The sequence below is a fragment of the Falco biarmicus genome, chromosome 1 (assembly GCF_023638135.1).
Source record: "Falco biarmicus isolate bFalBia1 chromosome 1, bFalBia1.pri, whole genome shotgun sequence".
Lineage (NCBI taxonomy): Eukaryota > Metazoa > Chordata > Aves > Falconiformes > Falconidae > Falco > Falco biarmicus.
The window spans coordinates 45,009,111-45,024,191 of NC_079288.1; the positions used below are offsets into that span (position 1 = coordinate 45,009,111).

At 38.2% G+C, this 15,081-nt stretch overlaps 1 protein-coding gene across 2 annotated transcripts in view; it reads right to left on the bottom strand.

The window, feature by feature from the left end:
- TLL1 (tolloid like 1) overlaps positions 1-15,081 on the bottom strand; it is a 139,881-nt gene that overhangs the window by 47,663 nt on the left and 77,137 nt on the right. Inside the window, exons 6-8 of one of the 2 annotated variants that reach the window (XM_056355300.1) lie at positions 10,839-11,017; positions 8,931-9,036; positions 5,898-6,022 (exon numbers count right to left, since the gene is read on the bottom strand). In XM_056355300.1, coding sequence (XP_056211275.1) covers positions 5,898-6,022; positions 8,931-9,036; positions 10,839-11,017 — 410 coding nt within the window. Of the gene's footprint in view, positions 1-5,897; positions 6,023-8,917; positions 9,037-10,838; positions 11,018-15,081 lie in introns of those variants that run through there. The other variant, XM_056355310.1, reaches the window with a different exon arrangement.

A 15,081-nucleotide genomic window follows, 5' to 3' on the forward strand; every position in this document is an offset into this window, starting at 1 on the left:
ACTAGGCTGTAATATCAGGCATAAATTACATTCAAGGCATTAAATATGCTCTCTGACGCTGAAATGGTTATTGTGAAGAGGTGAGAAAAGAAAGACTGGTGCAGCCTCCAAAAAAATTTAAAGGCTAAAGTCACAGTCACCACGTCCTTTTGGAATGAAGCAGAAAAAAAAATATTTTCCTCCCCTCATTTATGAAGTGTGGGTTTATCTTTAAAAAGTTGCAGGCAGCCACAGCAAATGACACATACAAAAAAAAGGTATTCAGTGCTAAATAATTATTTCTGTACAAAGCACAAAGCCTTTTCAGTGAAAAGGCTATATCCATAATTAACCACAATTTATTTTTAACATGGTGATGAATGCAAATTTAAATAAATTGCAGAAAACCATACTGGGTTCCCCCAGTGCTAGTAAACTGTATTGTAGCTTATAACAAATATGTAAAGTGCTTAAGTGAAGGACAACAGTGAAATAGTAGCCTTGTACAAAAGTAGAGAAAAAGAGAACGCAAAGAGATACCCTGCGCAGCAGCATGCATCGCGCCATCGAGGCCACACTGCATCAGCGTACTTTCACAAGGCACAGAAACATATTTCAAGCTTTAGTACATCTCCTGTTTGCACTAGCTACAACTATTTCACCAGCACCACAGGTACTAAGCAAGCCTTGAGCAGATGACATGATGAGAGATGAGGAATGCTGTTTGTCCAAACTTTTCTGCTCACATTGCATTATTTTCAATTAACTGTAACCTCGAGACAAATATTATGAAGTCACACAATGCACACACTCACATGTGAAGTATGTAAGCAAACAAAATGCTATCAAATATGTGGGACATATGAGCTATCAGTTCAAATGCAGGCCTGCAAATAGTAAGAGGAGAGGAGGAAGACCTTGGCATAACTACCCCTTACTCTATTAAAGCCCCTAAATTACCCTGTTACAAAAGTAAACGCATCAATGAATAAAGCACAATAGCTTTGTATTTTTGAGAACATTTCAGAATTTTTCTCTCTTATAGAATGCAGGAATTTTTTTCTCCAGACTATTAATAACACTCCGTGCTCCATATACAAAAGTTGTAAGGAGAGATAAATATAGATAGATATATAAATATATCTCCTTACAGCTGTGGATTTTAAGTTGCAAAGGGTGCTGTGGAACATTTTCTTTTTTGAGGAATTATAGGTTAAAGCTAGCTAATACTACAATTTGACTTATATCCACATTAAAATGCCTGAGAGCTCTCTATCAAATCAAAGTTTTCATAAATATGTCTGAAATTAAGGGAAGTGTAAGAAAAATTGTAATTAGATAACTTCTACTAAGAATTAACACAATCAGAATTTATGAAATATGTATGGGATTTATTTTTTTCACAGTCTTTACCATTTAATTTAAAATTCCTCATTACTCAAGGGATCTATAACAAGAAGCTTATACCAATCAATAGTTGAATTAATTATCTATGAGATATCTGAGTTCCAGGCTGGTTTCCAGAGCCACTATAGCCGGGGTCACATTTAGGTATTTCTTGTTTAAAAGCATATTCATCTTCAATGGGTCAGTGGTAATTGAAACAGTTAAAATTCTATCCCTAGAGAACATAAAGGTTTCCCTGTAATTGGACTGTGGCAACTACAGTATTTGTGATTAGGCTTATAAAATAGTATATTATACACATTTTACCGTGTGACAGTCCATTAGTAATGAGTCCACTTTGGGAAGAAATGTAGAAAGAAAATGAGCAGTAAGGGCCATAAGAACTAATCTTAGTAGAAATATACAATGAAGAAGAAATTAATGAGAACTTTAATCTTATACACCTCTGCTTTAAAAAGCATTTGTACATATTTATTCCATTGTTAATCATTAACACTGCCAATGTTTTCTCTGACGCTTTTTTCCCCCCTCCCAAATGTCATGCCTTACCATGGCATCAATTTTATTAGGCTAGCCCACTTGCAGAAATGCCACTTTAGCTCTCCCCACACAGACACCCCGACCAAAAAAAACAATCTCCCATCTGTTATACAGCTTGAGAAGGTTAGAATCCTGAGAAGCCTTTCTGTGTTAAGGAAAGGGAAACTATTTTTTCCTTCTCATTGTAAAGATGGCACAGGCTGCAGGTAGATTATATGCTTATACAAAGCAATTTTTACCAGCGAACTCTGCAGCAGTGTTTAATTACACAGCCTGTGTATAACACCTCTCTGGGCTGGTCTACGCACATGGTCAACTTCCATTAAGTCTTACAGTGAAATCTGAAAATTACAAAGCCCAGATCCTCCGAGACACTCAGGGAACCAACTCTTATTCCTTTGTGTATAGCACTAGCAAATACATACTGTCATATACAGCTAATTTAAGTCTACCCTCTTCCAAAGAGAATTAAGATCTTTTACTTAGACCCAAGTCTGTACAACTATACATATGTAGCACATAAAGCTGCCACAGAGCCCTAAAAGTATCTGGTGCTGATAATGTACTTGTTAAACCAAAAACTTAAATCAGTTTACTACAACTCAGCGTCTTACTGTTGACTTGATTCCCCTTTATAGTTGTAGGAACATGGTCTTAATGTAAAAACTTTAAACTACCTTATGCAGTGAATAAAGACAGACTTTTGAAGGTGAACACTCTTTTCTAATCTAACACAGATGGGAGCAAGTTAAGCTTGGGGAACAGTGACAACAGCCAGGCTAGGTGTCTTTCATCTGCTCTCTTCCATGCATACTGTCACAGACCCCGGCATTTTGTAAGTTTGTTGAAGCACTTCCATTCACCTTCTCTTCCTCTGCACAGCCTTCTCCTGCCCATCTGAGCCTCCTTTCCCACCCCTTACTCAGTCCCACTCTACCCGCTTATTTCTTGTCCTCTCTTTCTCCTACGAGTATCGTTCTCCTATAAAACTACATATGAATTTTAAATCAAGTACAATTTCTATATAAACTTATAAAGGTAGATCTGTGAGGAAACTTTAATAGCTACACCAGAAAACATATTCTATTACTCCATTAGACAGTCTAAAAATTGTCATACATCCAGCCTTGAAGTTCAAGATCTAGAGTTCTCAAATGCCAAGGCACTCAAAGTTCAAAATAAGCTTGGCAGAGCAAGGATTCTCAGCTTGGTTGCTTGCTTTCTCCTCATTATTCTGTCATGTAACAATATAACCCAGTATTAAAACGTAACAGATCCCTATCAGCAATTACATTTTCCTTTGACAGAAATCCTAAGAAAAAGTTAAAACCAAACCAAAATTGCTGTTGCTAGGTTGTTGAGCCCTGGCCCTAGCTCAGCTGATGAAAGCCAGGTTATCAAATCTCACGCCTTGGCTTCACCGAGCTCAGAGCAGTTCCTCAGGCACTGAGCCCTTCCCTGGGGGACAGCCCTGTGCACCCTGAGCAGCTGCAGCGGCGCAGGCTCGGTGGTAGCGCTGCTGCGGGATCGGCTGTGCTCTGCAGCAGCCCTGAGCTCAGCTTCACGCTCGTGGGCCCCAGAAAACCCAGCCAGCTTCTAGGGCCAGAAATGCTTGCCACAAACCCCTTTATCAAATTAGTGTGCATCTCTGGAAAATACTGGTTTGTTTAAGTTACTGTTTTTTATATTTTCATTGTATTACATTTCAGTCAACACAAATGAACAGATGAAACAATGGAGATGTTATTAATGTTTGAAATATTCACTGCTGTTTTATCATAAGCAGACATCACGATTAACATCTTTTGTCTGAAATACTAAGTACAGCACGCCACCAAAAAAAACAGTATCAGGGATTTTATTGCTATATACTGTGATGATCACATGATTCTTTTCATAAAACCAAAAGCTTAATGCTTGAATTTTCAGTCTCACTCTTGGAGAACTGGAAACTTTATTAGATCACAAGTACCATGCAACTTTCAGAGTTGCTCTCTTTACTGGACATTTACAGTCGCGTTGTGTTATTCGGTTATGCAGTTCTATTAAAAATATTTATATGAAAAAACCCAGGATGTTAAATAGTATGCTATTTAAAATCTGTAGCAAAACCTCTTGTCTTTTTCTGCCTCTTAAAACTCACTTTCTTTTATGGACTGGCTAATCTAAGTAGGGCTAGAAAACCAGCATCTTTTATTCCAAAGTCTGCTGAAGCAAAGCGCCAGAAAATGAGCATGATCCTGTAACTACCACCTATTTTTCCTATCCCTCTGACCCGTGTTCACCACTGCTGCAAAAAACAGCTTACTTTTAAAGTGCACACTACTCTCAACAGCCTTGGTTTTACAGTACTGTGAAACTAACTTTCAACAACTTTCAAGACGTTGAAAGAAAGGCTAACTCATCATTGCACATTTTCATTAATTATATGAAAAGTACATTTTCTCTGAAGAGCTATTTGAACATTTGCTCAAAAAGCACATCGCATCTTTTTCAGTTGACTGTAAGTATGTGCTAGACTATTATATACACACTAAACAGCGTAAGCTCTAATTTGTTAAAAAAATCTTCCTTAAGTCGATATGATCATAAGATACTAGCTGCTTTCACAGTGGTTTTAATTTCATAGACTATTTTTGTCTCCAAAATTTGCCTTTTATCAATACATAAATAGGTATATTCTGTGTTTATGAAATTGCTTCGCTCTGTATACGCTTTTTAGAAATAATGCTGCCAAGAAGAATGCCGTTATTTAAGCACTTTCTGCACCAAAAGGAAAGAGCAAAAACTATTCCAAAAGGAACAGTTGTTAAAGAAAATACGTTAAAGCGGTTTCTCCTCTGGTAGGCCCAGAAAGACTGTGCAAGCTCTCAGTATACAAAAGACTATGATTACTTACAGCACAAACGGAAGGCATATTTCAGCTGTACAGTATACAGCAAATGCACATCAGATGCCCCAGACCTTCCGCAGATCACGCTGCTGCAGACACAAATTTGAAGCAGCTCCGTTACTTCAGTCCTGATCCCTCTTTTTATTTCTCCTGCACTGATCAGGTGGTTGAAAGCAGTCACACACCTGACTTCAAACAGCTACTGAGACTGCATCAACTCCCACAAGGAGCAGGAGGGCTGTAAAACCTACGCGGCACAAAGCTGATAGGTCTGGCCTCGCACGGGGACCTTGCTGGCAAATTCTGGCTGAGAGATGGCACTTCTGAACCGCTTTGTTTGACATCAAAGGTTAAAACTGGTACCAGCCACAACTACAGCAAGGAAAGTAAAACCTTTTGCTCTGAGGTTTCCACCACTGCACCAGCACTTAACAAAGAACCAGCACTAGAGAACGACGAGAACTCTGGGTTACTCCAGGCTAGCCACTGATGTCTCCGAGACAGAAAGAAACTCTACCCTAACACTATTTTGAGATACAACGCTAAAATGCATGGAATTCATAGGATATAATTAAGCAGGAGATATCCAAATACTAAGTGTATGTCTTAAAATCATAGGATTTTGTAATAATATCTAACCAGTTCATCCATAAAAGAGTTTACAACTTAGTCGTCCTGGCTTGTTGTTTGTGAAATTTTCAAAAATTTTTGTGTTCAGACCTGATAGCAATAATTTAATTTGTTCCTTCTGCATCCTACTTGAATTCAAATCAAAAAGGACTCCAGCCAATATGCAAACTAGAATTGAGATTAAACTTTTTTTTCCCTAATCATTGAACAGCTAAGGAAAACAAAGATTGAAATGTCATGGAACTAAGTGTTGTTTCATACAGTTTACCTGTCCTTAAGTGCTTTGCACTCCAGAAACATCTATAAGATTATTCAACTCTTGAACTGCCTATGTCAGTTGCCAACATGAGGGCAGACTACTCAGCAGCTGACTCAAAAAAATTTTCATTCCTCTTGAACAACAAGTCGAACAGTTGCTAGTATGTGGGTTTTGTTTGTGATGCAATACCTGGACATCTATACAGCTTTCTTGCCTGTGCAATATCTCCTTTACTTAGACGAGTACGCTGGCCAATGGCAGGTCGTATACCATTATCATCACGGGAAGGGAGAATGGTATCCAGAAACATGCCCCTAAAAAAAATAAAAATAAAAATAGACCCCAAAACCCCCTATCAGGTTTCTGTCATAAAGCTGTCTGAGTTTTATGAATGTATAATGCTATTTTGTCAATCTAGAATTTACATTTGGCATAAATAAGAGGGTAAAATGCAGAACTTTAAATACAGAAAACATGTCTTAAAAATTCCTCAGTATTTTTATACTGTATACTAGTAAACTTTATGCAAAGTTATCAAAAAATTATCTTCTTTCAGCATATCAATTAACATATCAGCTTTTATATTTGTGTTAGACAACAGGAGGGAAATCTCTTACTACTATAAAGACTACACAGGAAAAAGGCACTACTGTTAAGCTCTTGCTGTATTTAAAAAAATAATTATAGAATTATATAAAATACATAAATTGGGCCCTATCACAAATTTCTTAATGACAAAGCTCCTATTTCTAATGAAGTTTTTAACAGAAGTGTTAAAGTCTTGACTTAAACATGTAAGAGCAGGTAAAGTCAAGCACACTTGCCAATCATTCTTCTGTCAGGTGTTATAACAGAACTTACTCTATCTGCTGCTTTTGAAACAGAAATGCTTACTTGCCAGCCTCTGCTTGTTTTACAATAAAATATATCAACTTACCGTATGTGATTTTAATAACATTTGCCCTAAATTACTAGACGTAATATAGGAGCATACTTGTTCCAAATGTGCAGTTTTGTTCAGTTTCCCAAATTTTAAATATGATTCAAAATATTTTGGTACTCTCAAATAAATTTTAAAAGAGTAAAGGTAAAAAACTAAGTTCTGTTCATGTTACAGAATTTGAAAATCCCCCAAATCCCATAAAATGAAAAGTTAATAGATGAACACATTTCTGTGTTCTCTTGTTCTTTAATTTCTTTCATTCTGTCTTGTACACCTGTAGGGCTTTTATTGAAAAGTCAAACAGATATTTTCAGCCATAATGTAGGTCCACAAATGAATGAACAATAAGGATCTTTGTAGTTAGCAATATTGTTTATAAATACAGATTGCTTTGTAAATTATAATAAATGAACCATTTTGAGTATTGCAGGTACACACTGCTCTCCTTACCCAGTCAGATGTAGATTAGAAATCTTGCACCACTAGAAATGTTGTAAAAAAAGAATCGTGTCAAAATGTTATCCTAATCTAAACTGTGAAATAAACTACTTATGACATTATTCAGCTTCAAGAAATAAAGCGCATTATTATTTTTAAAAAGTGTTTGTATCTATAAATTATAAAATTTATTTTCCAATTATGTTTAGTACAGCCTGAAACTGACATTATTCATATTTTGAAAAATGTGAAAACAGTGCTCTCTTAAATGCCTTAGCACTTTAGTAAGGGAACAACCTGTAACAGTTTTAATATAGCATGAACAACAGCATTGTGTGTGACTAGAACTTTATGATGTTTTGTGATTTCTGCTACTTATCTGGGTGAGTAAAGTCTAACAACAGCTGGCAATATAACACACTGAGCATGACTCATGCTTTCAAGATAAATCAGCACAAATCAATGACCTGAAGGGTTTGCTGGTTGTTTTTAAACAGTATGAAGTAACAACCTCTTTCACCTTGGGGCAGGGCATGCCTGCTCATGGCGCTATCGGCTTTTGCCAGCTTGGAAGGTAGTGAGATCAGGGCCCACAAATCAAGTTATCTTAATGCTGCCATTGCCCTAGGACTCAGCGGGGTGGGGGGAAGGGGTGGATCCAGATTGTTAAAATACTCTATTTCATACAGGTTCTTATAATCTCTTCCTTAAGGTAATAGTATCTGTAACTAGAGTAAGCAATTTGACTATTATCTACTTCATGTGGCTCAATCTCATGCTCTTCCAGGGGTAAATTATGGGTATGCTAAATACATCCTTTGGTAGAATATATTTTTTTTTAATAATATCATTTATATTGAGGAGAGTAAGCTTAAGAAATTTGCAGAGGCTGGTGAGGTTTCTGGTGGTCTTCAGTTTACTTCAGTCTCAGATTGTCTAGGTTTTTTGCCTTTAAATGCATGAATTTTGGGGGAAAAAAAGCTAAGCATGTAAGTTTTTAAACTAGCATTTTTGTTGGGTTTTTTTGAAGTTTCTTTTAATTTACATTACTCTGGTGTTTTTAGAGAGTAAGCAGCTGAACTGTGACTTGGTGTGAAATATAGCAAGAGACTGGGTGAAAGACTCCTCCACTTACTCTCCAGGGCAGGGCTAGCTTATGGGAACAGCTCTTTGTACAGCTCCCAAAACCATGCAGAGTTTCAGAGCAAGCCCCACATGAGTTACCATGGAGTTGGGAAAGCATCAGCCTGCAACACGCCAGAGGAAAAACCCCAGAACTGTGTTCTTTGATCACAGTAACAATCTGTACAAGCAATAGAGAAGAGGCTACAGGCTCTGTTATAAATGTCTGACTGCAGTCCTTAGTAAAGGCTGTGCCTTGCATGGTAGATGCCCTAATACCGTGACAAGTTCTACCTACATAATTCATAGTTAGTCAGACGTCATGCACCAAAGGAGATTTCTCTTTAAAGAGAACAGCTCATGTTACACATACAATTCCTAATCATTTCACTCATTTGGTTTTACTAAATTCAAATTTTTATGGAGACAAAAAGAGAGTATTATATGAAATGATGTTTCCAGATTATCTTGTCTTGAAATCCGAAGAACTGAAGCAAGATCAAAAGGCTGCTTTGAAACTGAACAGAAATGAAACACGTTAAAAAATATAATTAAATTATTCTGACTTAAAATAAACAAGCTGTGCTTTGATTGTTGTAAGAATAATATATCACAAGGGATATCTTCAGTGATTTCAGGATACTTAAAAAAGCATAGTTCTTCACATTCACAGACAGGAATATAATTAAAAGTCAAAAGGTATAACCTGAGACTCCAACCTTGAGAAGGTGTTCCTAGCATAGTGCATAATGCTGTCAAAGTCGTACGGTTCCCCAAGGGAGTTCACCTCTCCAGGCTCCATCTTCAAGAAGTTGTATTCCTGACCTAAAAATGATTGATAGTTTCTTCAATATCTTTTTTTGTGAAGATAAAAAACAACCCCGAAAAGGAAAACAACAAAGATCCTAACCTAATCACTCACTGACATTCATAAATCTTAGTCATTTGGCATTAACTGTGTGATTTTGTTAACCAAAAGGGCAGAAATGTCTTCTGAAACACACATCAAATTCCTACCTTTACATTTAGAAAGACTGTTCTCATTCACCTAACACACATAAAGGCCCCACACATTACGTTGTGCTTCATGTAGAATCTGCAAAATTTGCTGGCTTGGTTCTTAATTCGAGACAGAAATCATTTTGACAGCAGAGACCCCAGAAAAACCCTCCTTGTTATAGACTGGTCATACTGGATACTAAAAGGACTGCTCCCATGAAGGCTGCTCTTTGAGCCCCCAAGTAATACAAACACTACAAAGTCCCATTTTCAAGAGTCAGCTGTTGCAACTTAATGAAAAAAAGAATTATAGTTTGTTCATAATTCCAGACCAGAAGGTTTTTGTCCTGTCCTAATCAGTGTATTAAGAGATGCAAAGCACCCCTCACTCCAATTCATATTCCAACTGATGTCTGGCAAAAAAAAACCTGCAATGGCATTAACATTATTAACCAACGTAACTTGCATAATACAACAAACCCCAAATGTCTTAGTGGTCATGACTTCCTGATTCCATTTAGCGCCCCTCAAGGCTCATGCCACACCACAAAGTGGCTTCAGCCGGAAACTAGAGAGACAACGGCAAGTAGACAGCAGGAGGCTGAGGACGGCACTCCAGCTAATTTTCCCCATCACAGAAAAAGCACAGGGGAAGAGCACTTATGGTATCTACACAAGTTAATGACATGGAAAGAACAGAAGGAAGGCTTTGATGCATATGTCCTTTCGGGACTTCAGAGACTTGTGGGAGTGTGTATCAGCTGCCAGTCATCTTCCAAGTCCTAGCTGAGGTGGAAAAGATCTATTGCATCTCAAATCTATTTTATTTTAAAACTCTTTATAGGAACAAATAAATACTCCAAAGTTATCATCAGACAAATTCTGATTTCACCATTTCTTGAGAAGAGAATTCTCGTAAGTCAAAATCAGTGTTTCACATTTATGACACTGCAAATGAAACACGCCTAGTTCCCTCCCATCTTGCCCACGCAGCACAAGTGTGGGCACAACAGCTGGACTGACAGATTTAATTTTAACAGCCAGCTTAAATTTCTCAGGTTCCTCAGATGTTTGTCGCAACAACATCAAGGCCGCTGGCTAAGCTACAGGCTCTGCAGGAAACAAGTAACATGGAAAGCATGGGAACAGTGCCCGTCCTTGTCACAAAGTCCTCAGCTTACCTTCCAGGTCGAAACCTCTCGGGCAGTATAAAAAGCTGTTAGCATGTTTTTATACTTATCATTCAGTAAAGACTATGAAAGAAAAGCCCTTTCTCAAGCACAGAAACATGACTTTTAAAGGGCTTTAAGAGCAATGGCTTCCTTCAGAGTTCTTGAGCACGATTACTATATTCTCTCCTTCTAGCCCATACTACTTAATGGCTTTCTACTTGGCCAGACCGTTAGAAAAAAATGAAGTTTCAGTTGCAGTATTTCATTTGTGAATCAGCTTGAGAACAGTCTAGCTAAAAAGGAATATCAGGCATAAATGACTACTTCTGATAGGCGATGGAAACACCAAAAATAAAGACTCCCCTCCCCTGCCCCACCCCCCCCACCCCCCCCCCAAAAAAAAAAAACAAACCAACAACCCCAAACCCCAAAAAACAACTTATTAGAATATCTTACCAGGCTGGATGTTTTCTCTAATGATGGTGACATGGTCATCACGGTCTGGTCGCGTATGTTCGTGCCAGAAACCTATCACATGACCCAGCTCATGGACAACTATACCAAATTTATCACAGTTCTTGCCAATAGATATAGCCTGAGGACCATTTCCCCTTCGACCTACATAAGAACAGCACCTGTAATTAAAACACAAACACAGATAAAGCTTTCATGCATATCTCTACAAACCATATAGGAAATTCAGTTAAAACTTGATAAAATGTTATATAAGAAAAAATCAACAGAGCAATGAATGCACTACACAATTTCTGCAGTCTCACAAACTCCAGATCTAGTGCAAGAACAACTTACTCAGAATACCTAATAAAGGACACTTTTTTTCCTTTTTTTCCCCCCCCGGGGTATTCTCAAAAGATGCTAGCTATGATCAACAGAATTGTCACTTGTGGCCTTGTATCTCAGAATGACACAGGAACTTCTTTTCATCAAAGAATCAATAAAAACGAAGTTTACTGGAAGCACCGTCTCACCCATGCATACCCCTGCTTTCTTGCTATGTGAAGGCAAGGTTTCTTCTGTGCCATACTTCTGCTGTGTGTCTTGACAGCACTCAACAGACTCTTAGTTATTGGTTAGTCTAGTAAGTTTGCTTTATTTTGATCTGAAAAGTGACCCTTCTTAATTAGTTCCATCTATACAGGGTATAGAAATTATGCAAGTTAAATAGTAGTCCTTGAAAAGATTCACTTAGCATGCAGTTCAAAACACAGAAGGAAGATACCCTGAATGAGATGCAGAACCCTATGACACCACGGTGCAATCCCTCCTCATAGTTAGTTTCTCTGGCTATGGGTAACATACAGTGCGACTTGCAACAACAGTATATTAGGAGGTTGAATGCACTGGATGCGCGTGAACCTTTTTCTTCTCCCACTCCTGTTTTCTTGCAGTAGAAACCTTAGTCCCAGAAAGTCATATTTTCACAAGAAAAGAAACCAACAACCAATCTCAAAAAAGCCCTACTTCACAACTGCTCTCATTTTTCATTCCTGTTCCACTTCTATGATTCCAACGTAAACTTAGGGAACAGAGATGCCCTTTTCAGCATTCATACTGTCAGCATTTATCTGAGATGTCTGCTTTTTGGTTAGAAAAAAAGTTGCTTGACTATGCTAGCAAAAGAAGAGAAAGAAGAGTAAAGCAAATCCTACCAAAATGAAAGACAATTTCACCTGTCACCGCTGAAGATCTTAAATTTTCAAGTTAGCATTGTATTTCCTAATAAAAGCCTGTTTTCCCATCTCTGATCTTTAAATTCTGCAGTCTGCCAGGTGGAATGGAATTCTACTGAGCAGATCACCTCCACCCTCTCCCTCCTCCTCTTTTTTTTTTTTTAAAAAAAAAACAAACATGTTTTCTGATGCAACATTTACATAGCAGAATATATTTGGTCCTTGAGACGGTCAATGCTAGTGTGTAGAATGATCCTATCCCTTCATATGCCTCTGCAGGCAATACTGGAAGAGCAGCTATGGGAACAATACCAACAGCAGATTAACTTCTACGGACAACATTTGCTTGGTTTTCCTTTTCAGGTTTTGCAGTGACAAAGAAACTTTTAACTTTAGTTAGTTAGCTAGTCAGTCAGTCTTGGTTAGTCTTCCTCATTGGTTATTTTTAGCATCTAATACAACTAGAACTTTAAAACATGAATATTAGAGAAGTACAGCCATGTCATGTTAGCTCACTATACCTGTTCTTAGTAAGCATATACTGGTTTTGCACTGATGGTTAAAATCAAAGATAGATATATCAAAAAATGATAGTAACATTTTAAAATTATAAAGGCCACACAAGTTACGTTTATAGGAGAAAATATTACTACAACAGCGTAGGAGGGTTGTATCAAGAATTTTGAAACTATCTTGAAAATATTGTTAGGAAAAATTATTGTTCACATGACAATCGTTCCTTGCTATCTCAACTGCTTCTCCAGTATTCCTACCCTCGACAGAAGTTAACTCTTTCCTTCCTGCTTTAGGTAGTTCCAAGGATAGGTATGAATCACCTTTTTGGGTCAAAGCACTGAATTAGGCTCAGTGCTTCAGCTAGAGTTGTGCAATATCATGTTTAATTAATTTTTTAAGGTGCCTTCTCTTGATAGCTCTCTTCAAAGCAGGTAAATAAAACCAATGGCAACTCTCGTACAATTCCGTCACTGTCAATGGTGCAGGTTTACGTGCTACTGTTTCACACCACAGTAACAGAAAATAAAGAACACCTGTGTATTTCTCTATTTCCTTCACTCCATATAAACTGTATAAACACAAATTACTATTTACAATACTTATAAAATAGAAATATTATTACAAACACTGATACAAATAATAGTAATAGAAAATCTATCTTAAGACGTACCCTAAAAATGCAGCTCAGGTGATAAAAAGAAGCAACAAACAGCAGCAATAAGATTAAAATAAAAATTTAGAGCAATTACACCATTTTATCTCATGATTCCACAGTGGATTTCACCTTTGCATCTGACACGCTGACATGGTTTTGCTTGACATATTTTTCAGATTGCATGTTTGCAGAATAAATATCATGGCTACAGGTGAATATGTAAACATAATTAAAGCACTACAGGTATTTTTCAGTATCATTTTAACCTGGGTTTTTATCTTTCACTAGTCACTCAGCTATCTGAATACACTTCTGTTGTGCAATAAGGGAACTACCATAGTTCATATACTCTCTTACTCACACTCACCCTGAGGAAAAAAGTGTTTGGATCCTGAAGAAGGTTTTGTGGTTTTTATTGTTTTGTTGGGGGTTTTTAGGTCTCCTACACAGTGTTATTTACTGTCCCACCCAATTAGAAAGCAAATGCTAGAGTACAAACTTTGTACTCTGAGCCAAAGATAGTAGAATTTGCCATAACTCTTCATTCCAAGGAAAGTTCATTCATTTAAACACCCATTAAAGACCTTCTAACCTGAGTACAGAATTCCCAATTCACTGTCACAGGCAGTTGCATTACAGACATCAAATAAATTTGTCAAACTTAGTTACTAGGTCCCAGACTTCAACATTGTTCCTTACAATCTGAAGTAAGGACTGAGATGTGGCATTTGCCTTGGCAATCTATGGGAAGCCATGGTAGAAAACACAAGAATCAATCAGATGGAGTAATCTGCATTCTGTGAAAACATGTCACCATTTCCATATCAGGTGAACTTAATGAGTCAGGGCTTCCTACCTATGTTAAGGTCATGTACATCATTATGGTAATTATGGTATACTGACCTCAACTTGGGCAAAGAGATAAAATGCACTGACAATGCCTGAAGGTTGTTTTAAAAATAGGAAAGCATAAAACGCATGCAACCTGTAAAACATTCACATTAGACTCCTAAATATGCATAAAATTCCAGTGATTCATGCACAATTTGGGCTGGAAAGGACCTCTGGAGGTCTCTAGTTCAACTTTCTGCTCCAAGCAGGGTCAGGGGTGAAGTCAGACCAGGGTTGCTTGGGTCTTTATCTAGTCGGGTCTTGGAAACCTCCAAAGATGGAGCCAGCACAGCCCTCTGAACAACTTGCTGCAATGCTTGGCTCTCTGCACAGTGATATAAGGAATAAGTTTATTCCTTATATCCAGCCTGATTCTCTCATTCTTCAGCTCATGCCTGTTGCCTTGCATCCTCCCACCAAGCACCACCATGCAAAGCTTGGCTCCCTCTCCTTGTTGCCTTCCCTGTAGGAACTAGGGGCCACTGCTGGGTCCCCCTGAAGCCATCTCTTCCACAACTGAGCAGACGCTGGACCCTCAACATCTCCTCATACAGCAAGTGCTCCAGGTACCGAGCATCCTGGCAGCCCTATGCTTAAGTCCTTCCACATTATTAATATGTTTCTTGTACTGGAGGCCCACAACTGGAAGTAGGTTCTATCTATATTCTAGCAAGTGGTGAGTAGAGAGGCATGACCCTTCCCTTGAGCCACCAGCTGTGTGTCTGCTCACACAGCCCCAGGGGCTATTGGCTGCTTTTGCTGCCAGGGCCCATGGCCAGCTTCTGCCCAGCCCACTGCCCCGTGGCCTCCTCCACAGAGCTTCTCCTCAAGCCGGCACTGCCTGGCCTGTCTTTTGCCCTTGAATGTCACAGGGTTCCTGTTGGTCAGTTCCTCCAGCCTTCTTCAGTCCCTCTTGGTGCCAGCTCTACCACTGAGCTTATCATTT